The sequence below is a fragment of the Gaeumannomyces tritici genome, assembly GCF_000145635.1.
Source record: "Gaeumannomyces tritici R3-111a-1 unplaced genomic scaffold supercont2.4, whole genome shotgun sequence".
In the NCBI taxonomy this organism is placed as follows: domain Eukaryota; kingdom Fungi; phylum Ascomycota; class Sordariomycetes; order Magnaporthales; family Magnaporthaceae; genus Gaeumannomyces; species Gaeumannomyces tritici.
In genome coordinates this window covers 3,305,760-3,327,260 of record NW_008804548.1, presented here as the reverse complement: position 1 = coordinate 3,327,260, position 21,501 = coordinate 3,305,760, and the positions used below count along the sequence as shown (strand labels likewise).

At 56.9% G+C, this 21,501-nt stretch overlaps 4 protein-coding genes across 5 annotated transcripts; 2 read left to right on the top strand and 2 right to left on the bottom strand.

The window, feature by feature from the left end:
- Positions 1-91: 91 nt before the first annotated feature.
- Positions 92-3,277, top strand: GGTG_08514. Of its 2 annotated transcripts, none has more exons than XM_009226356.1 (4): positions 92-457; positions 913-1,036; positions 1,099-2,075; positions 2,146-3,277. In XM_009226356.1, exons 2-4 carry the CDS (start codon positions 918-920, stop codon positions 2,454-2,456), a joined length of 1,407 nt encoding a protein of 468 aa, XP_009224620.1. In that variant the 5' UTR covers positions 92-457; positions 913-917; the 3' UTR covers positions 2,457-3,277. The 2 variants fall into 2 exon arrangements, with proteins under 2 accessions (XP_009224620.1, XP_009224619.1); XM_009226355.1 differs by having other exon boundaries at positions 697-1,036.
- A 3,545-nt stretch (positions 3,278-6,822) lies between these two features.
- GGTG_08513 (hypothetical protein) lies at positions 6,823-9,188 on the bottom strand (the record flags this gene model as incomplete). The annotated part of the gene is made up of 6 exons (XM_009226354.1): positions 6,823-7,238; positions 7,402-7,777; positions 7,895-8,039; positions 8,292-8,374; positions 8,574-8,864; positions 9,033-9,188. 6 exons carry the CDS (start codon positions 9,186-9,188, stop codon positions 6,823-6,825), a joined length of 1,467 nt encoding a protein of 488 aa, XP_009224618.1.
- A 4,053-nt stretch (positions 9,189-13,241) lies between these two features.
- Positions 13,242-14,399, top strand: GGTG_08512 (hypothetical protein). The gene is made up of 2 exons (XM_009226353.1): positions 13,242-13,756; positions 13,966-14,399. Exon 1 carries the CDS (start codon positions 13,322-13,324, stop codon positions 13,754-13,756), a length of 435 nt encoding a protein of 144 aa, XP_009224617.1. The 5' UTR covers positions 13,242-13,321; the 3' UTR covers positions 13,966-14,399.
- On the bottom strand, positions 14,091-16,606 carry GGTG_08511 (DNA-binding protein creA). Its single transcript, XM_009226352.1, has one exon. It carries the CDS (start codon positions 16,104-16,106, stop codon positions 14,796-14,798), a length of 1,311 nt encoding a protein of 436 aa, XP_009224616.1. The 5' UTR covers positions 16,107-16,606; the 3' UTR covers positions 14,091-14,795.
- Between the last annotated feature and the right edge of the window lie 4,895 nt (positions 16,607-21,501).

Below are 21,501 nucleotides of genomic sequence, written 5' to 3'. Positions count from 1 at the left end.
GTTTTCCTGCCACTTCGCGTTCGCGGCGGCGGCAAGCATGGGAAAAAACACTGGGGCGTCCCGCCCAGGCCCTTTTCGCGCGACTGGAGCTTTCTCAGCCTCAAGGCCGCGATCACGACAGGACTTTTTGGCACACCAGCCTGCTCATTCCGAGTCTACGATTCGCTCAACCAACCTCCTTCCTCAAGCTGTCCCTTTTGACTAGCTACGGTAATTGACGCAGCCAATCCATTGTGAGAGTACCGCCGAGGCCCTCCAGTCTTGGCTCACATAGAACCGGCTTGGAAACCGTTCACTGCTTTGACTCGGCGGGTCAATTCTCACCTCGTGCATTCTACGGCCACCACTGTCGAGTGAGACGAGGCCCAGAATCCTTCTGGACGTCCTCCTGGGATTGGCCAGGGCCTGCGTCTCATGCGCCCGGCGGCGTGAAGCCTCGAGAAAGACGACAGATCTGGTTGGTCTCTCTTTTTCTTGTTTCCGTTTCCCTCATGCCGTCTTGCACGTGCCGAAACCTTTGCTATGCTTTCCCCATGCCTTGTGTTTTGTCTTACGTGCGTAGTTCACCACTACCTCATCTCTTCCTCACCTTCCTAGCCAGCCTTGTCACCCACCACCTCACCTTGACTCACCTTGCTAGTCCCCTCTGCTGATTTTTTTCTTTTTTTCACCATCCCATCTTATGTCCGACTTCAGTCGCCTTTCATTTCTTGCCACATATTCTTCCCTTCCTCAACCGACACTCTCCTTGCAAGAAGCCCCAGAACAACACCGTCTTCACTCTGAATCGTCATCAGTCGACTTCTCTCTTGACCTGCTTTTTCATCCTGCATATCGACCCGATGATATGGCCATGCCTTAGCCAGCGCCATCAATCACGTTGAAATATGGCTAACGAACCGCCCGGTGAAGACGAGATGGCGGCAAATCACCGCACAAACGGCCACGCCGACAACGGCCATGTCGTCGACCTCGAGTCGCCTAGTGCCGGAGGTGCTAGTGCCGCTCCCGCTGCTCCATACAAGTTCACATGGCTGTAAGATGCGACCCTCCCCTCAGGCTTATCACTTCTCACCCACTCACGCTGTGATTGCTCAGAGACCCTCACCCTATCTTCGTTATCATCTTGGTTGGTCCGGGTGAACAGCCATTTGGCATCCAAAAGGACTTCCTTTGCTCCAAGTCGACCTATTTCCGGAGTCACTTTGAGCGGAACCAGGAACAGGAACAGCAGATTGAACATGTGGTTCATCTGCCAAAGACACCCGTCGAGGTCTTTGCGTGCGCGCAAAACTTCATCTACACGGGCAAGGTCTTCCCCACCATCGAGGACCTGCCCTCTTACGACATTCTGATCGGCGCCTGGAAGCTGGGCCACGAGCTGGGTATCGACGGTCTCTGCGACGCCACGCTCGACGCAATGAACCAGTGCCGTCGCGTCACGCAACACATACCCGCCACGCCCCTACTCGTCCAGGTCTGGAAGGACACCCCGGAGGGCTCCTCCATCCGCAAGCTGCTGCTTGAGTGGGCCGCCGAGTACATGCGCTCGTCAGACTCGCGCGCCGAGTTCGCCCGCTCCTTGCCCCAAGAGGTTCTGAGCGAGCTCGTCGTTGCTATGAGCTCCATGGACGTCCCGTCGGCGCCTGTTAACCACCGCCCCCTCGCCGCCCCGCAGGCCCTGCCCGCCGAGCCCGACAGGGCCCCGCCGGTCCCCGACAACATCACCACTCCCAACAACGGCAGCGGCAGCGGCAACAACGATATCAATAATAACCGCTATCAACACCGTAAGAACGTGCACTACGCCGAAGACGCTGGTGACGTTGAGGAGATCCCCGCGCGCCCGACCAAGCGCCATCGCTATTCGGACGTGCTGCCTAACGGGAACGCCGCCGGGTCGTCCCGGCCTGGCCCCGCCGCCAAGAGGCCCCGCGCCTCGCTGCCGGCTAACACCCGAGCGGCACCGGGACCGAAGCGCCGCATGTCGGCGTTGAACGTGAACCAAAACTTCTCGACGGATCAGAAGCTCGATTTCTGCGCCGACCTCTTGACCCGCATGTTGTCCGGCCCAGGTGAGTAACTCATAGCACCATGGCTCCCGCTCCCCGTTCCGTTTGCTGATCTTGCTTCTTGCTTCTCCAGGCTTCTGGACCCGTCTGGTCGGTCCCTTTAAGGAGCAGGTGGACCCGGTCCGGGACGAGGTGCCCGACTACCTGTCGCGCATCAAGCAGCCCATGGACCTGGGCACCATGAAGGCCAAGATGGACTCGCGCGAGTACAAGACCGAGGTCGAGTTCCTCAACGACATGCACCAGATCTTCACAAACTGCTACACGTACTGGACCAAGAAGGACCCTATGTGGGCCGCCTGCGAGAAGCTCGAGAAGACATTTGAGGAGAAGTACTCGCAGATGAACAAGTGGATCGCCAAGATGGAGGGCGTCGAGGCCTAAGATGGGCTCTTGCCTCACCCATCTTTTAGCCTGGAGAGTCCTACCCACCTCAGTCTGCACCTTGCTCATTCTATGACTCTGACAACACCTCGGGATATGCCATGGATGAAGACTGCACCTATGAAGCGCCTCGGATGGCGCCGCTGGGAGTTTGATTCTTCCATCGGCTGGGGCAACTATAGCTTCATGGATGAGGGACCTTCTTTTTCGTTCCTTGTCTTGGACCCCCACTGTCATCCCACCCCCTTTTCCCCTTGTTGTCGTTCATCGGACTTGCCTTTTCCTTGTTCCTGCTAATCGCACATCAAGGATGAAGGACATGTGCGTCCGTTCGAGGATGACATTGCCTCAGAAACCAAAATTGGCGATTTGATCGCCTCTTCACCCCTGTCGTTATACTACTATAACTGTACTTTTTCTTCCTTTTTTTGTCCTTCTTTGCGGTTGAGCATATACGAGGGATAACTGGGGGTTTTGGGTCACTGGAGACGCGCTGTCGTCCTTCCTTCATCCATGGTTTTGTCACATAGGTGTCTTTTTCATTCCTGTTCATTTTCTGCGCACCCCATCTCGCACGTCAGCACCTGTTCCCATTCCCCCTTAGTCATTTCCCCTTCTCTTCTTTGCGTGATACCTGACTGTCTGAATGTAATAATAACTACCCAACCCCTTGTTTTTGGCTTCTACCTTTGGCTTTCATCGGCATCGAGATATCGTGCGGTATTTAGCGGGTGTTGTCTTTTGAGTCTGGGCAATTAAAACATTGGCATGTCCGATTTGCAAAAGCCCGCCGTGTGTCCTATTTCCCTCTGTCTGTGGACACCATACCCAGTCCTTGTCTCGGCCAGACTATGTTCTTGCACGCATACGATGTCGGACGTAGTTTGAAGCCTTTACGGGAACCACCGGAGTCGCAGGATATCTCCCTAGTATGCCTAGGTTTTGGTTGGTAGTAGGTATGTCCCACTCTGATAGTGATTCTACAACCTTACAAGTCTGCTCAAACGTGCACATTACACCCACAGAAACGGAAGGATAAGATCCATGGCAGTAACCTTCTGCTATCTGGTGCGCAAACGCAAACGCTTCAGCTATCTGCCGCCCTACCTAGCTCCAAGTATACCACGTCCTCCCACATGGTCTTACCTGACAAGCATCCCGTACCTCGTGCGGAAGTGGCGCCACTTCACCCGCTAGATATGCGGAAAGAAAGCGCAAAAGGCTGCGAGGTTTTCGGTCCGGCACCCCTTGCCCTCCCTTTCTTCTTGATAACCCCCGAGCCATCCGTACCAAAGCCCAAGCGAGAGGCCCGTCCCGCCCTCCTTTGGGGGTATCCTCTAGTGTGCTGCGTGAGCGGCCCGGAACAAGAGCGAGCCGGCAGGAGCGAGTGGCCAAATCCTTTTTTTGTTTTTTTCCCCGGGGCGGGTTTCCGGCGGACCGACAGGCAGGCGACGGAAGAGGGTCGTGCAAAACTCCCGAGGGGCCTAGGAGGGTGACCGTAGTCGACGCCGACGAGGAGCGCCCCCCCCTCTCCCGCGTGGCAAGCTCTCGATTTCGCCACTGCCCCCAGATGGTATTGTGTATCTTGACTTTTCCGGAAGAGAAGATTGGAGCTGGCTGGGGGCTGCTGCTGCCAAAAAGCAATTCAAGGACATGCGTTCGGCTCAGCCAGCCACTCGACCTCGCTTCCCCGCTCGCCTAGGCATGGTCGGTTAGGGAGGCGTGGGCTAGAATCCTTCCCCTCCCCGCACCGCTGCAAGTCACAAAGTAGCAACGAGGGAATGGAGAGTGAAAGTGTGAGAGAGGTGGAGGGGGTTGTCGGAAGCATGGAGTTAGAAATTCCACGCCTCACATCCGAGCATAGCGCGCTCAACCACCGGGGATCGAGCTTGGCGGCTTGGAGGGTATTGAAGGCGCTGCGAGAAGAGGTTCACGCGACGTGACGACGCCACCAAGTTCTCGCAAGCTGGACACGAAAGTGTTGGGAGGTCGGGAAACGACAAAGGAAAGGGAAATGGTGAACCATGGACAGCATGAGAGCGCTTCGAGAATAGCTGGGGGGAACCATCTGAAGGACAACGAAGAGGAGCAGATTGCGTGGGCCTCTGCCGGACGTTTCGATCGATCGACCCGTCAAGCGATGGTCTAACCGGCCGAAGCCCCCCTCTCTTTCCTTACCGGCCCTCGTCCAAGGCAGCAAACGCACTTTCTCGGGTGCCCGCGGGTTGGCGGTTGAGCCGTTGGCAGACAGGGGCGTGTGCATGTATGTGTGTGTGTGTGTGTGTGTAGTTGAGGAAGGAGGAAAATCAATATATTGAGGTGCCAGTGAGTGAAGCGAGAAGGCAAGGGATGGCATATGAAAAAAAACAAAAAAAAAAAACACAAGCAGTTTCCTCCCAAGAATGCTCTCCTGCAGCCAAGCAGATGGGCCCCGCGTCTCGGCTCCGACACGGATCAGACGTCGGTGAGCTGGGCGGATATGAAGTGCATATTGCGAGGAGGGTGGTGGCGGCGGTGGTGGTGCGGTTTTCTTGGGGCAGCAGCAGCTCTTCCTTGTCCGGTCGGTTCATCATCCCTGGGAGTTTTGCATCTCGGGTGGTAGTTCGAGGTACCAGGTAGAAGTCAGCGGTGGGAGGGGTTGGATGGCCGGCAGCGGCTTTCCGCCTTCCTTTTTTTTTCTTTTCGATTGCATCGAGGATCTCCACTTCAGTTAGGTAGTTCTCCGGTGTAGGTAGCCGTTAGGTGGTATCTCCGGAATACTTCAGTGGAGACGTCAAGGGGGCAGGCAAGGGGGGTCCAGGTAGGCGAGTGGCCGCCAGGTTATGCCTATTCTGGCTGAAGACGCAATGGCAACCTGTCCCTCCACCCTCTCCAAGCCTTGGCTCGCCTGTCGGGAGGACGGGAACGAGGGAGGGATTCCCCAAGATAACAAGCAGATCCGCCGTGGAGAGATACGGGGAATGGGAGGTGAGAGAGAGCGATCGAGACTACTGTACAAAGTTGCTGGTGGTAGTAGTACGTAGATACAAGGAAAAAGGGGGCAAAGATGTGCATGCACACACCACACACGCACACTTCCCACTCCCCATCTCCCATGCCGGCTCCCGGGCAAATGTCACCTCAATCCGGCATCTCTGCCCGCCCGGATATCTGCCAATATCTGGGCCAAGCCGTGGTGCTGCCCTTCCATATTACACCACGCCTCCTTGCCACCCTCGGCCGGACAGGGCCGCCCAAAAAAAAAAAAAAACCATGTGCGATGGGATCATGGCTCGCGGCTAGACTAGGCCTATTTCGGGGGGCGCTCCCGAGAGGGAGGTAAAAACCAGAGACAGAGAGGAATGGAACGCCAACCCCTTTTTACTTGGATGGATGCCACCTCGCGGGTGCGGGGTAGCTTCTTGGCCTCGGATTCCCCTTGGCGCCTTTCGCTTCCTCGAGCTGGGCCGATCCCCATGCAGGCCGAGCTTTCTTTTTTTTTTTTATCTGTCTCTCTACCTAGGTACCTAGCTACCTACCCCAACGGGCACGTCGCGCGCCGCGGGTAGCAAACAGCCCGAACGCGAACCCCTATGGACACACACACACACACACACACACACACACACACACACACCCTAGTGTAGGGTGGGAGTGGAGCGGCGGCATCTCGCGCCGCCGATGTGGGAACGGGTGACAACGAGGAGGAGGAGTCGGGGTTCCTTTCGACGGAGGGCCACCTTGATGGTACATGCATGCCTGCCTACCTAGCTACCTTGGTTAGACCTCCTTTTGTAAGAATACTCCCCCGGTCTCGCTTGCCAGAGATCCATCGTGGGCATCAATCCTCCGAAGCGTGTCGGAATTTCTACGGGGCGGGGAAAAGGACCAAGCCGCTCCGAGCTTCCCGGATGGAATTAGAGGGGTGTAAGGGAAGAGACATGCTATGTCGTAAACAAGGAGGCCACGCATCACGATAACGAGCCCATATCTAACGCAGTAGCGATCTAGGCCATGCCGCCCTCTGACGTCAATCAACCCCCCAATCGCAACTCCCTTATCAGTCGTGATGGGAAAAGCTTTGGTGACGGGTCCCCGGCAGGCAACAACGGGTGCTTATGCCTGCAGAGCGGTCACTCTAGAATAGATTGGCCCTAGAGGGCTGTACCAGTTGCTGGCGAGGTTGCCGCAAAGGCGCTCCATTGCCTGGTTCCATTGACTGGATGGGTGTTGCAAGCATAATAAATCTAACCGGCCAACCAGCAGCGGCCGCGCGTGTCTTGGGTACCTGTGTTGCAATGTCGGAATCCATCCATCCATCCATCCATCCCCCCCTCCTGTAACTAGTGACTGGCACCACGGCGGCCACACGAGGCTGTGAAACTCATCATGTGCGCCCCACGTTGTTCGCCTCGGCGTCTTCCGCGCCGTGCTGCCGCCAATGTTGCCTCTGTCGTGCGGTGAGGAGAGGCTCTGATTTTGCAAAGGCCGACATGATTCGTTGTGCCTGCTGTGCGAGGCTTTCGAGGGTGCCGTGTGTGAGTGTGTATGAGCGCATCAAGAGGGTGGTATATTGTGGGAGCACGACGGTTGCACCAGGCTCGGCACCCAATACCGGGAGGAAATGTGACAAGTCACTTGTACGTCGAGGCACAAAAGGGGCAAGAGAAGGGAACCCGTCGCCTCCGTCAAGCGAACATGTCGCGAGAGAGATTCCAGGCCAATCCATCTTGGCCCTGGGGCCACCTTTGGCCAGCGGCGTCAACTCGATCTGGGTTTGCCATGGCTTGGGAGATAGATTGCCTAGTGCATAGTCACGTCACCAAGATGACATGAGTATCGATTGGGGTTTGAAGGAGAGAGGTGGAAAAATGAAGCGCCGGGGGCCGACAGCACACTTGGTTGGAACCGTTGGTTGCTTAATATATTCCAAAGACACCAAAGGCACCGCTCGGCGGACGCCTACATGGTCGCCACACTGCAAGCTTGGTGCTGCTATCCGTCTTCACTGAACCTCCAAGGCTGTCACTCTTGGCAGCTGGCCCAGCCAGCCCCCCGGACATGTTTGCTGTGAGGCAGTCCGCAGCCGCCGACAGTCGCCGCGGCCTTGATGGGGTGCGAGGGCCCGCATGGCTGGCGGAAATGCGAGTTTTGCCAGGCGAGAGGAGGGGTTTGCGCACGCCGGTAAGCAGGGGGCCAAGGGGATAGGGCCAAGGGGATATGGACGTAGCCCGCGCCATGGTGCTCTCGCAATGTGATTTGGCGAGCCCCGACCCTAACCGACCCCGATCGCACGCGGCTGTAGCAGCCGAGGAGGCAACGCGGCACCACCCCCAAGACGGCTGAGATTTCGCTTGTTTCAAGGATATTTCGCGTTACGCCGCAGGGCGCCAACCACCACGACGGATAACCGAGGGTCGAAAGATATGACCCGACCAAATATCTCTCGCAGAGCATACAACCAAAGGGGCGACAATCCCTCCTTTGGCCGCCCCGCCTGGCCAGGGGGGGAGGGTGCCTTCATCGCCAGCCGGTGCAGGCCTGGGCCGCCCCGGGGAAGCGGGCGACGAGTTCCCGGCGAGCGCGGGGGAACTTGGCGGGGAGCTGGGGGTAGATAGCTGCGAGCATGTGAGAGCAGCGTCACAACGAGGACGTGAAGGATGGAGTCTTCATTTCAGCCGGGCTGGGCCTAGGCATTCCAGTGCCCTTGACGAGTTTAGCGAGGCGGGTGAAGAGCATACGCAGCCAGTAGCAGCACTGGCCACTCGCACACCACCGTTTAACCTACGGGCTCGCGTGAGCTCGCGCGCTAAGATATTTCTCCGCCCCTCGGTCGCCAACTGGGTACCTACCTACCCGTCTTGTTGGTATGGAACGGCGGGGCCAGGGCCCGAAGGAGGGGGGAGGGATTCCATGATGGCTGGCACGCAGCTGTGAACCTGCATCATGGCAAACAAAGTGCTATGGGACAGCGAGAGGGGGGGAGGACCAGTCAAGGGAACGGATGGAATCGAGATGCGCCGTCCTCGAAGCGAGGGCGAGAGGAGGCGACGCAGAAAAGCAATGACGATATCGGGTCAAGGCTCTCGACCAATGCCGGCGCGGAATTGGCCTCCTTCGTGTCGACTCCTCAGTGACGACCGTTCCGCCCGTGCTTAGGCGAGCGAGGCCACCCCCTAGAAAGATGGATATGGCCGCGGTTTCATGGGCCGCTGGGCGTCCACGAGAGGCAGTAAGGGCGAAAGAATGCGACGGTGGCGCAACGCGCGAGCAATATGTCTTGCATGGGGACGAACAGGCTGCCGAGAGGCCAAGCATGGCGATTCCATCCTCGCGCCTCCGTCTCGCATGGGAACCAGCAGCCATGCCGGCAGGCCAAGCAGGCCAAGCCCTTGTGGGCTCCGTCTCCTCGACCTCGGCATCACTCGCCTATCAGACATGCCACGATGGCGCTTGGAAAGTCGTCGTCATGACGGCAATTTTGGGCCCAAGCTGTTCCGACCAATGACAGCCGAGGGCCGACCAAGAGAAACAAGGGAGAGGATCAAGGGAGAGGATCAGAGACACGCGTGCTTGGGATACCAATGCTTGGGATACCACGACGGCACAGATGGCAACGCCGGAGCGGGCACGAATGTCACGGCGGGACAGCATGTACCCAGGCGGCCGCCGCCGCTTGTGCCGTAGCCTGCCGCTGCCCCCAACCAAGAAGGCATCGTAGCTGGGAGGGGTAAGCCCAGAGGGTGGCAGCATCTCGTTTTTAGAGAGGGCGCGTGGCGGCTGAAGGACCACAAGATATCGAGTCTGTCCAGGTGAGCAGACAGCCGTGACAGCCAGAGGCAACAAGAAGCCACAGCCAGGCCCCCGACAGAGGCCCCGACTGATAGGCGATAGGCGGCGGCAGAAACGGCATTTTTCCCGAACCACAGCCCACCTCGCCTCCCAATTAGCCAGCTTGGCCGCTTATCTCGGAGAATAACAAACCTACCCAGGCCCAGAAACTATCCAAGGCCTAGGTCTTTTTGCTTGTGGGGGAGGGGGTGCCTGGCAGGTGGCAGGTGATTGATTCGATGGTGTCGATCTGGGGGCGGATGATGTGAGCGAGGCATGCAAACTGAGGGCTGAAAAAAAGGGTCAACCAAAAAGGCGGCACAGTCAGCCTGATGCCTGATTTCCCTTCCCTCGTTTTCCCTCCAGTTTCAATTCCATCATGACTGAACCGCGTGTGGGGTGTGTGTGTGTGTGTGTGGGGATCGACATTGATTGGGTCCCTCCTTCCTTCCCTTTCCGACCGACCTCTCTTCTCCCCGTGGGGTTCAGCCAGGGCCAAGGTCACCCAAGACATTTTTGATTCCGCCATCTGTCTGCCTCACACACCACCACACCCCCTTCTGATCAGGAAGCGAAGGAGGAGGGAGGAGGGCAGGGCGGGGCGGTGATCTCTGGGCGTGGGGGTCCCCCTCCTCCCTCGTACCAAAGCAATCCAGGTCCCGGTTCTACTTCGTGTGTCGCTATCATGCCGCCGCCGCAGGGACCGACGAGGAATGCCGTCGTAGCGTCGTCCCTCCCATCAACGTAGACAGTCACTACAGCCCCCCGGATGGCTGCAGCAAGAGTCCCTAAAAAAACATGGCCGCAAAATGGAGCACAACCCTCACCGTGCATTTTCGATCGATTTCCAATGGGGCTCGGAGTCCAAGGTTTTTTTTTTTTTTCCTTCTCTTCGCCGCCTGCTTGGCTCGTGATGGTGGGCTTCGAGCACGTCATCCGCCCTCGTCAAGGGCCCATCCCACGGTGACCCAAGCAGGTTGCTCCAGCTGATTGTGGTGGTGCTGCCGCTGCTACTCCCCATCAACCAGCTCCAGTCCCCTTCTTGGCAACACTCTCCAGACCAGAACGGGCGGCCGGTTTCGACGACCCGGGGACATGCATCAAGGCAAAACGGCGAAACCTCATGTGCCGCCTCGCTTCTGGCCAAGATTCGTGCGGATGGAATGATGTGGGAGGGAGCGGGGGTGCATGAGCTGTGTGCGCGATAAGGGAGACGAACTGCTAACGGGGACGGGAGCCTCGTACCAGCGCCATCGCGTTGCAGTCCACATGCACTGACATTGGTACAACGGGCGAGAGAGAGATGTACCCTTCGTTGCATTCCAAAAAAAAAAAAAAAAAAAAAGATAACATGGGGACCCCTCAAGACAAGTGGCCCTTTCTTTCGGGAGGACCTACCCAAAGAAGGAACATCGTGGGCGGCTCAGGCGCATAGAGCTCCCCTGCAGCGACGAGCCGACCTTCCTCCACGCTTCCTCCACATTCTCCCCCAGTTCGCCCCGCTGGGGTGCGAGGGAACAAGGCGACGGGGCCGGTATTGCCAAAAAAAAAAAAAAACCTTGGTCAAAATCACAAGCAAGGGCACCCTTCTCCTTCTCTCTCGCCTTTATGCCTCGCCGAGCGCCCGGCCCAGTTCCTATCTCGGAGTTTTCAGAACAAGAGGGGCGCTGACGGGCGGCGGGAACGAGAGAGGCATCCTGACTCGGGAGGCGTGGTACCTATCTCATCGGCGCTGCGGTTGGTTCGCCGCGCGAGAGATGACGCAGCCCTAAACGCCTGCTGCTGGCGAGCTTGATGTGTTGGGAGCCCCATTTCCGGGGGAAGGAGAGGGAGGAGCCCCTCCTCCACTCGCCGCTTTCCTTGCTCTGGGATTTGAGATTTGATGGGATACCACGCCGCGCCACGCCATCGCTTGGCTCTGTCCGTTATCAGGCGTTGCAGGCCCATTTCCGACGGGTTCCGGTCAGGACGCTGATCCGGTTCAGCCCCGTGGCCCGTTTCGGATTCCCCCGTGACCCCGGCAGCCTGGTTTTTTTTGTTCTTGTTTTTTTGTGAGAGAGAGAAAGAGAAGGAGAGATGGGGTCCGAGAGAGAGACACAAGACTGACAGACAACAAAGTGTGTGTGTGTGTGTGTGGTGCGGCTATGCTACCGGCAAGCGACAACTCGAGATTGTGACATGTCATCAACCCGAAAGCGAGGTTGCAAGAGACCCGAGGGCAATGCCTAGCCCTCCTTCTTCCCCAGTTGCCTTGGCCCTTGGCCTAGGGGACCCCCCACATCGTGCCCCAGAAAAAAAGAGAGGGAGAAAATAGAAACAGCCCGTCTCGTTCACTGTAACAAGCCCATCTTTTGCTCGACGACGTGGGTGATAACAGCAGGGCAGGTTTTGGTGTGTGTTGCATGAAACGGCCGCCCGAGAGAGGAAAAAGGAAGACCCGTTTGGTCAGATCACTCTCCAGCGGCGTCTCGTGCCGAGTTTCGTCGTGTTCTGGTCCATCATATTTTTGTGTGTGTGTCTTGCCAATTCTTGATTTGATCTACGTAACCACATCAACGGGCAGCCCGGTTCGAGGCCACTTTTCTTTCCTCCCTCTCCGAGGCGGAGCGATCTTCCTATGTTCCGCCTTGCCTTGCATCAAAGTGCGTCGTGACATGGATGCTGCGGGGATGGGCGGGACATGATAGAGGGGCGTCGGGAGAAAAAAAAAAAATAAGGCAATCACAAAACATGCGGTTTTCTCCCTTCCTAGAGTTGCGGTGAAGGCACATATATGATAGGCACCTACACAAACCAGACATGCAGGGCGCGGCGCAGGGAGAAAGAAAAGAAAGAAGAAAAAAAGGCCACGACGACTGCCTATAGGGGGTGCCCAGCCCGAAAACCAGCCATTCACCACATGGAAGCCACCCCGTCACCACCCATATCCGGCAGATGCCAGGGTCTTGATAGGCCCGATGCGAGAGGGTAGAGACCGATTTTTCCCTTTGGCAAATGTGTGGCAATAGAACGGGCCACGCGAATCGCTGTTTTTTTTTCTTTTCGTGTGCGTGGCCGGGTCATCCTCTATCTTCCATGCCCATCCATGTCGAGTAAAAGACTCATCCTTCCAGTCCCCCTCGTGATGGGCCGCCATGACAAAGAACAACACACTCTTTTCTTTTCTTGCTTACACTCCCCCTCCATGCGCGCGGGACGGCCGATGTGGTTGGTTGTGGGGGGTGGTAAGATAGCCACAGCGCGCCGGTACGGTTTCTTTTATGAGATCGGAAAACGCGGTCAGGGAGCGGGAAACTGTGGGAAAGGCGGGCAAAGCTGCTGATGCGGTCAATTGGCGGTAAGCCGTGTTCTTTTTTTTTCATTATCATTATCATTCTCTATTTGTTTGGCTTTTCTTGGCTCGTGGGTTTCAGTTGCCAACTCGTCGAGTTTTGGGCGTATTCATGCATGTTTCGTTGTTTGCCGAATGGCGGCTGCTGATAAGCGGCCGGGCTTTGAAATTTCGGGGGTTTTTTTTTTCTATCTCGCGGCGTCTCCCCGGACCGCAAGGCGTCGAACCACGCCGCTTACCCAGCCAGCAGGTGCGCTACGCTCCTTCACCTGGGGAAGAAAGGCCGGGGCCCCGCACATCACAAAAGAACAAACAAAAATAACACGCCGCTCCGATCCTGTTGGGACAGGGCAAGGTGGGATGGACGAGATGATGGAGGGGGACCATGACAGCATCAGACCACAGAAGCCTTTTCTTCCTTCTTGTTCAATAATAAGCAGAGAATAATATTAAATAAATAAAAACGAACAAAAGTCGGGTGGGCGTGTGACAAAGCTTAGGGATGAGGCACGGTAGGGTCGGCGCAACCCCCAAGATTGAGGCAGTGAGCGAGCGAGTGAGAAGAGCAGAACTAGGCCAACCCATTCGCTCGCTGCCTGCGCCGCCCTCTCCTGACCCTCTCCTGACCCTTCCCCGGGGAGAAATTTCCGTCTTGCGTTGCTTGCAGCAGAAAGCCGTTTGCGTTGTTTGCCCTGCGGCCTGCGGTTTGCTGCTGTTCTCTGCCATGTTGCTTGCTCTTGGCCCCGCGCCGCCCGCCTGCCTCGCTTGTGTGTGGCAGTGTTTTGTTGTCCCTGCCGCTCCCGCGACCGCTACCGCTATCACCACACCCCTTCCTTTTTTTTTTTTTTCCTCTTTGAATCCTCTTGCTCACACCCAAAAAGAAGAAAAAAACCCTGTCATCACCACCACCCATTCGCTGCCGTGCCGCGGCGCCTCCGGGGAAGCGAGGGGGATTGGAACAAGAGTGGGAAATGGGATAGGTGGACAACACAAGGGAAAGGAGGCTGAGCTGAGCTGGAACCCATCACGCGTGTTCCGTTGCACGGGCCCTCGACTGAGAAAAAGAAAAAGAAAAAAGGAAGAAGGGAATAAAAAAAAAAAAAGGGCAACAAAATTGGTCCCGGACATCCGGTCACTCAAGCGTGTACCAAGCCCCTAGGTACGTTTCTCTTTTCCCTTGCTCTAAATAGTAGCAAACAAACGTAGGTAGGGCCTGGTCTGCTCGCTGCCATAGGTTCCTCCAAGGCCCGCGCTAGACACCTCCCTACGACTAGGCAAGGTCGTTTCGCCGTTGTTGTTTTTTTTTTTTTTTTTTCGCAACTAACAGCCAGGCGAGAAATGATACCCATCCCGGAACAACACACCTAGATCCGGTATCTGGCAATAAAACAAAAGGTACCCCTAGCGAATGTGACCCGGGGAAGCCACCCCGGAACAAAACGACCGCCTTTCGTGCGGGGGGAACAAGCAACCGCCGCCCCCTTTTTTTTTATCTCCCGTCCTTTGCTTTCGTCACATCAGCCCTGGATCAAGCAAATGAGGGGTGGAGGACCATGGCATCAATGGTACAGCGTAGAGTTTCTCGTATTCTTCTCTTCCTCGGGGACGCCCCATACATTTACAAACAGATTGAAAGGATATGGTTATACTTTTTTGTGACAAGAGTTGAGTGCTAGAACATGGTAAACACAGGTTAGTAGCGGAGAGTGAGAGATAGAGATAACAAAAGACAAGGCTTCGCGAGAACGCGGTGGTTGTAGGAACACCAGGTGTAACTATTAAAAAAGGAAAAGAAAAGCCCATCTCATTTTATCAACCAAGGTCCCAGCGATGTGTCAGGTGCACATGATCGCTGCCGTGATAGAAGAAAAAGTCACAATGGAAGGAGAAAGACGAGTAAAAGCCAGCCCGGAAATACCAGGACGGCAGATTAGGAGAATTCCTGAAGGTGTATGGAGAAAACAGTCCCAAACGGGTAGTAAGGGATACAAACAGAAAAAAAAGTGCTTGACAAAAAAAGCGAGACAATCGCAACAGACGCCGGTTATCCAGTCTATTCCCCATTTCTATCCCAGAACACGCAAAGAGACAGTTTATTCGTCATCATGTCATACCAAGGCGTCATGGGCAAGAGGCAGAGGACATTGTTCTCCGCCAGCTTGCTCCCATCTCTTCCTCGCTACCTCCACACACGCGGCTCACATGCGGTCCATGAGGTCACCGCCCGAGATACTGTTGGAGGACGAACTGCGGCCGCTCATGTGGTGGTGGAAGCCGTCGGCGGGCGTGAGCAGGTCGTGCACGGCCACCTTGGGGACGACCTGGGGCACGGGCAGCTTGCGCTGCGAGCCGTCCGGTCTGCTCATGATGTCGGCGAGCGAGATGCCGCCGGACCTCGAGGGAGCGGGAGGCGCCGGGCCCGACGAGTACTGGGCGTCGGCCTGCGGCTCCATCGGGGCCAGGGCGGGCGTCGTGTGCTGCTGCAGGCTGAGGGAGCGGAATGGCGGGAGCTCGTACGATGTCGTGCCGGGGTACGACGGCCGCAGGCGAGGCGAGTGGGCCGGCGTGGCGAGCGGCGTGTGGTCGGGCGTCGGCGAGAGCGAATCGTGCGAGAAGGTGGGAGACGAGGGCGCCGTCGAGTTTGGCGAGTTGGGCCTCGACCGCTTCGGATGCCTGTACGAGGACGCGTAGTGGTCGTCGTGGTCGTCATGCGAGTGCGACCTGGACATGTGGTAGCTCGACAGGGACGGCAGGTGGCCGCGGGACGAGTGCGAGCTGTGCATGTAGTAAGGGTGGTGGCGGGCGCCGTGGTGGTGCGGCGGCGCCATCAGGTTTTCCCTCTCGACCTGGTGGGCGGCCTTGGCCAGCATGGTGATGTCCATGTTGTGCGAGGTAGGGGGGGCGGGGACGCGGTGGTACGAGTAGGGACTTGTGTGCGGATTCAAGCCCGAGGTCGGCGTGGCGTACGATGAGTAGGAATGGGGCGGCGAGACGTTGGGCGATCCCAGGATCGAGGGAGGAGCCGAGCGGATGGCCTTGGGGCCCTGGGGAGGCGGCGGCATCATGCCGTCGGGGCCGCCTCCCATCATGGGGTGGTGCTGGCCCTGGGCCTTGGCGCCCCTCCGCGAGTTCGGGTTGTTGTGTATCCTCGAGTGGCGAGTGAGCTCGTCGGAGCGGGAGAACTTTTTGCTGCAGCCGGGGAACTGGCAGGCATGAGGCTTCTCGCCCGTGTGGGTGCGGATGTGTCTGGTCTGGTGCTCCAGGCGGTGGAACGCCTTGTCGCAGAGTGGGCACTTGTAGGGCCGCGGCATCTCCATGTTGGCCGGCTCCGAGACGGACTGGCCGTTGGGCAGAGGGCCATTGGGCCGGATGGCGGTGACGGCTGCCATGTCTGTTCCTGCTGCTGTTGCCGTCTCTCGGATTGCGGGCTGTTGCTGGGCAGGGCCTGCGGGAGCCGTGTCGGGATTCAGTAGATTGGCGAAATCCACTGAAGACTGTGCGCGTTGCATGTGATCACCGGTTCCGAGTCACCGCTCGACGGATTCCCGAAACTCTTGCTTGCCCCTATGTTAGGAGCGTCGATTCCAGCCAGCTGCAAACTAGGGCAGCACTGGCGTACAAGGGTCCTGGTGTTTTGTTGTGTGGTAGAATATTGTTATTGGGTAGATGCTGCTGCTGCTGCTGCTGCTGCTGTTCCTTTGTTCCTTTTGCTTTGACCGTTGGGCAAAAAAAACAGCGCGACGGTGGCGTGGGGTGCGGGAAGACGCGAAAAAAAAAATCCCGCTGGTGCAGAAGCTTTGGTAGCTGGGCGGTGGGGAAAAGGCGGGTGCTGGCTGCAGCGGCAACTTGTGCTGGGGAATTTGGAGTGCGGCTGGAGTTACGGCTGGGCGGGCAGGCGCGATGGCGGATATATAGCTGAAAGCTTGCAACGAGGCCGCTGGAACGTGGGGGATTGGGGTGGGTTTTTTTCGAGTCAAATGCAAGAGCACATACGGTTGGAGCAGGTCGCCACAAATTTTCACAAGACGGGCTGGAGGGGCCAGTTTCCCTTTTAAAGTTGGCTCAGGCTTGGGCTGCTGGCGCTCGCTGCCGCTGGCCCTGCTGGCGCTCGCCGGGGGGGCGTGGGCTGCTGGGCTTAGGCTGTCTGGTGTCGGGCGGGTCGGCAGCTAGGGAGCAATGTGGGTGGGGTGGAGGACAATGTGGAGAAGGGGGAGAGACTGGGATCTGAGAAGGGGGGCCAAGATATGGAGGGGCGTGGGTCTTTGGCCGGGCGGCAGGGGGGTGTGTGGGCGTGGGTGTGGGCATGGGCGTGGGGTGGGGTGGGGCGGGGTGTCTGTTGGCCCATCGAATGGATGGGTGGTGGAGCGTCAGGCCAAAAGGCCATTGGCAAAAGCCCGCGGCCAGCGCCGCCGCACGCCATGCACATTACAAGAGGTACCAGCAGCTGTTGAGCTGAGCAATGTCACATCTGCTATCAGGCCCCCCCAAGCCAAGTCTCTCAGCCAGCCCCTGATCTGACACCGGCGCCTGGCTGGACTGATCTGGGGGCATAGTTCTGTGAGTCGTCACCCCGTATCGTCTAACCGACCAAAAAGCCGGGGAAAAGGGGCGGAGGAAGAAGCCGAGGGCGACCCCCGGCGAGTCCAAGTCGCCTGCAAACCCAGCCGAAGTAGCAGGGGATAAAGATACCATTTTAAGAAATTAAAATGCATATTACCTCTCGACGCCGCCTGCTCCTCCTTGCATCGCTCAACGTTCTGGACTCGCAAGCGCCCAGTTCTTCGTCACATTAGCCAGGCAGGTCGACGTTACTGTCTGCATCATTCCTGCGTCCGCGACCGAGCCAGAGACGAAACGACTGCTACCTTGGGGCCGACCTTGTTTCCTGGTGTCGGCGACCAGGGTGCACATGGCATCACTAATGTCAAGTCAGGCATACCACGGTGTCGTTTCTTGGAGATACTGGGCGGGCTGGGCACTTTTCCCGTCACCCCTTCTGTGTTCTTAACCTGTGTCATTGATCTGGCAGGGGGTGTGGAAGCCTGTTTTTTTTTCTCCTTCGTTTACGGACTTAAATCGTGCGCCCAGCCGAACCAAGATAAATCTAAAAGTGAAAGACGTGATGTGATGGTGTGCAGTTGATATGCTCCGATATTGCTCGGTAAGGTACGCGAGTTGATGCTTTTTGCAACCCCTCCCACTCTTTGTGTTCAAAGGACGACGGAGCCCGAAAAAAAGCGAGAGAAAAAAAAAAGGTTCGGCCGCGTCAAGACGTTTACGCACGCCGTTGGACGTTATCGTGCCTGGACTGTTCTGGCCGTTCCAGTCGTTTCCCCTGATTCTCCCCCAGTGTGGCGAGTTGGACGCTTTCTACCCCGGTCCGTCTCCCCGCCTTTGTCCGGCCCAGGCACTTGCTTCGCACCAAGTCCATGTGTCCCCGTACCACACTCGCACTGGTATACCTGCCGGACCATTTGGGAAACGGATTCAGGAAAAACGAAGAAGGGGGCGTAAAGAACCGCCTAGGCCAGGAACCGCGTTGAGATTGGGTATCGTCCACGCCCAAGGGTGCAGGTAAATCTGGGACGCATCAGACAGGTAGTGTGGGCTTAGGAATGCCAACAGAGCCAAAGCCCTCCCTCGTTCCCGTCCCGTCGCCAGCCAATACACCTTCGCTTCACCTGGCCTGAGAGCCCTCCCAAGTCATTCTCGGTCGTGTGGGACAGCTCGCCGCCTTCGGAGCTGTTGATTGATCCCCTGCAGCGGCACCAACAACAATCACCACGCGACGAACATGGACAACCAAGCCCCGGCCGTTCGTTGGCTGGCTCCCGTGGTTGCTGCCGGAAGCCCTCGACAGATATTCCCCGCCCTCCCAAGGTGGGCTGTTGTTCTTTTCCCGCCCAAACCCGACTGTCGAATGGCGTTCCCCTGCCCAGCCGGGCGGTGTAGTTGGGTTTGAGGTGGCTGACGTGACTGCAGCCAGCATTGCAGCAAATAGGGAGACCCAAGGCCACCGCACTGGCGGCTGGCGCCAACCGGGCGGTGCTGCATGCACAAACAATTGGATCACGGCTTCTGCTCCTGACTCTTTGCATTTTCAGGTGTGTGTGCGTGTGTGTGAGAGTGTGTGTCGCCTTGCCTGCCGCCCACCCACCGATGAGTTGGCTATGGCCATGCTAGGTTAGTTGGCAAAGCAAAGTGGAGGACTTTCATAAAGAAAAAAACACAAACTTTGGAAAGCCACATTGGGATAGCGATGGTCGGGGGAAATGTCATCCTCTGACAATGCAGTCCAAAAAGGTCCTTGCATTTAATGCTAACAAGCAGGGTGCTCGGCCAGAGAGCTCAAGCGCCGCCGGCCAGGAGCATATTCAAACCAAGCACCAACTGTTTCCTCCATGCCTCGTTGTAAGCTACTCTTTGGGCGTGTCGCTGGTTGGACTTTTTTGGCCACAGATTAAACGGATCGAATTGGACTGTGTTTTGCGGAAAGTGGGGGTGAGGGGGCGCACCACTCGAGTTCTCAGGACGAGCTGGTGACTGACGCCTTGAGAAACTTGTGAAGCCCCAGAGCATTTCTTTTTTTCTTTTTTCTTCTCTTTTTTTCCCTGCTGTTTCCGCGCTGAAAAAAGCCGATCTTTGGCTCCAATTTCCACCACCGCGGCTTTGGTACGATAGGTTTTTCGTCCGCCCCCGTCATTCTTCCACCCCCACGGGGCCAATCCCAAATCATTTTCGCCAAGCGCCCTTCAGCGCTCAGCTCCCACAGGCAGGTCTGGATCGTCATGGCACCTGACCCAGCGCATCGTGGGGAGGGATCACCTTTGCTAAATTCTTTGGCCGTTGTCAGGCGGAGACAGCAAGGAGAGAGAGGCCAAGTCGCCAAGGGGGTGGATCTAGTCAAGATAAGGGAAGACGCAAGGGCTTGCTTGCCTTGTGTGTCCGCCGAAAACCGCCAAGAGTGGGGTGTGGAAAGGTCCTTCTTCGGTGCCTTCACATTTTTTTTCCTGTGATCCACAGCCCCGTGTCAGCGGTCGACGTCTGGTGTCATTTTGTAGAATCTCCCGTCCCTTTAAATCCATCCCCACTCCAATTTTTTTTTTAATTTTTTTTTACCATAACGTGACGTGACGTTCGTATCTTGGGGGATCCTGTCCTCAAATATCACCCAAGTTTACAAAGCAAAACATAAGTGTGGGAGATTCCCACGACGTTGGCGTCCTGGGCTGCCTTTTTACGTAATAGGCAAGGCGGCTGGTCTGACCCTGACTGGACGCAGATTTTATCGGCTTGGCTGTTGATCTCCCATGTCCAGCTGCTAGCTCCCGGCAAGGCGGGTGGTCACAGCAGATCTTCGCAAATGTCATTCAAATAAACCTGGAGGGGTGGGCAGGAGGATGGATGGGTGGGATGGGTCCCCCATTGCGTAAATGCTTGCGACCTTTGCCAACTTGAATGCCTGCTTTGGGAATGGGGAGGTTTTGGGACGCGACACGGGGCTGCAACAGCCCGCACCAAGAAGCAAAATCCAACACCACCTGCAACTGAATCCGGGGTAAGCTTGGAAAAGTTGGCGGTTCTTTTTTTTCTTTTTTTTCTCTTTTTTTCTTTCTTTTTTTTCTTTTTTTTTCTTTTTCTCTCTCTCTCGGTCTTTTATTCATTGTATCTTATATTTGTTTCTCTCTGACAGCGCAACCTCCCCAGGCTTGGCTTTGCAACCGTGTAGTAATAACGACTATCGAGACGGAGACAGCTGGCACCAATGCCCAGCCACATGATACAACCCGCTTACCTGTTGTGTACGTACGTGCCGAGGTGCTCGCCCCCAAGGGTGGCTTGTCCCCGGGCTGGGTTGCTGATGTAGAAGCTAGTGCTCCGCCGGGCGCGCCTAGAGTCGTGTTAGTAAGGTGCGGCGCCTCCATGGTGATATCAGATTCACCTATGCCGGCTGCTCTTCTACCCGCACCATGAGATTTTCACACCCTCGTCACCCTCCCCGCCCGACAGCTCTGGCTCCTCACTCGAGTGGCTTGGCTAGCCTGCCCCCCCAGGCGGGAAATTTGGTGACACCCTCGTCGCTTATCGCGCCCCCCGGCCGAGCCTCCTCCGTTGAACGGGTGTGGGGACTCGGGGGTAGGTACAGTATGGGCTGTAGGTAGGAGCAACTCGGGTGGTTCAGACATTTGTCATTTTCCGAAGCGACCGCCGCCCGAGGCCTCAGCGCTGCTCCGCACGTAAAGTCTCGCCTATTCGCGTTTGACTGTGTAGCCTCAATGCAATGTTACATGGTGATGCTCCGCGCGGAGAGGGCCCTAGAGACGGTTCCCTTGTTTCGGTGAGCGACCTGGGGCGCCGGGGCGGCGAAGTAGGAAAAATGGTAATGAATGATGAGACAACTCCTCTCCCCACGCACGCACCCTCCCAGCGCGGCGTTTTTTTTTCTTTCTTTTTTCTGCCTTTTTTTAATACCCGCCGCCGAGCCGACTCCATTCCAATGGAATCTCATCCCACTTTTGCAGCGGGAGCTGCCAGGGTCTTGCAAAAGTAAAAAAAAAAAACGGAATGAGGGGTTGTTCACCTCGAATGCCTAATGCACGTGCTGCTTGAGCCTCGTGCTGTTGCAACGAGCCTTATTCTTATTTGCCTTTTGACACCTGGAGGGCCGACCCCACAAACCCGCCTCTTATTCATTGATCCGGCCTCCTCTCGACCACGTGTGCGCCGCCTTCCTCGTCGGGCTCCTTCGTCTGGAGATGAAAGCTTGGAATAAGGCCGAGGCTGCGTCGGTCTGGTAAACCCGCTCGAAGAGAGGGATTTGGCCTCAGGGGGTTAACCGAGGGAGAGAGAGAGAGAGAGAGAGAGAGAAAAAAAAACCTACTCGTCCGTCGGTCGAACAACAAT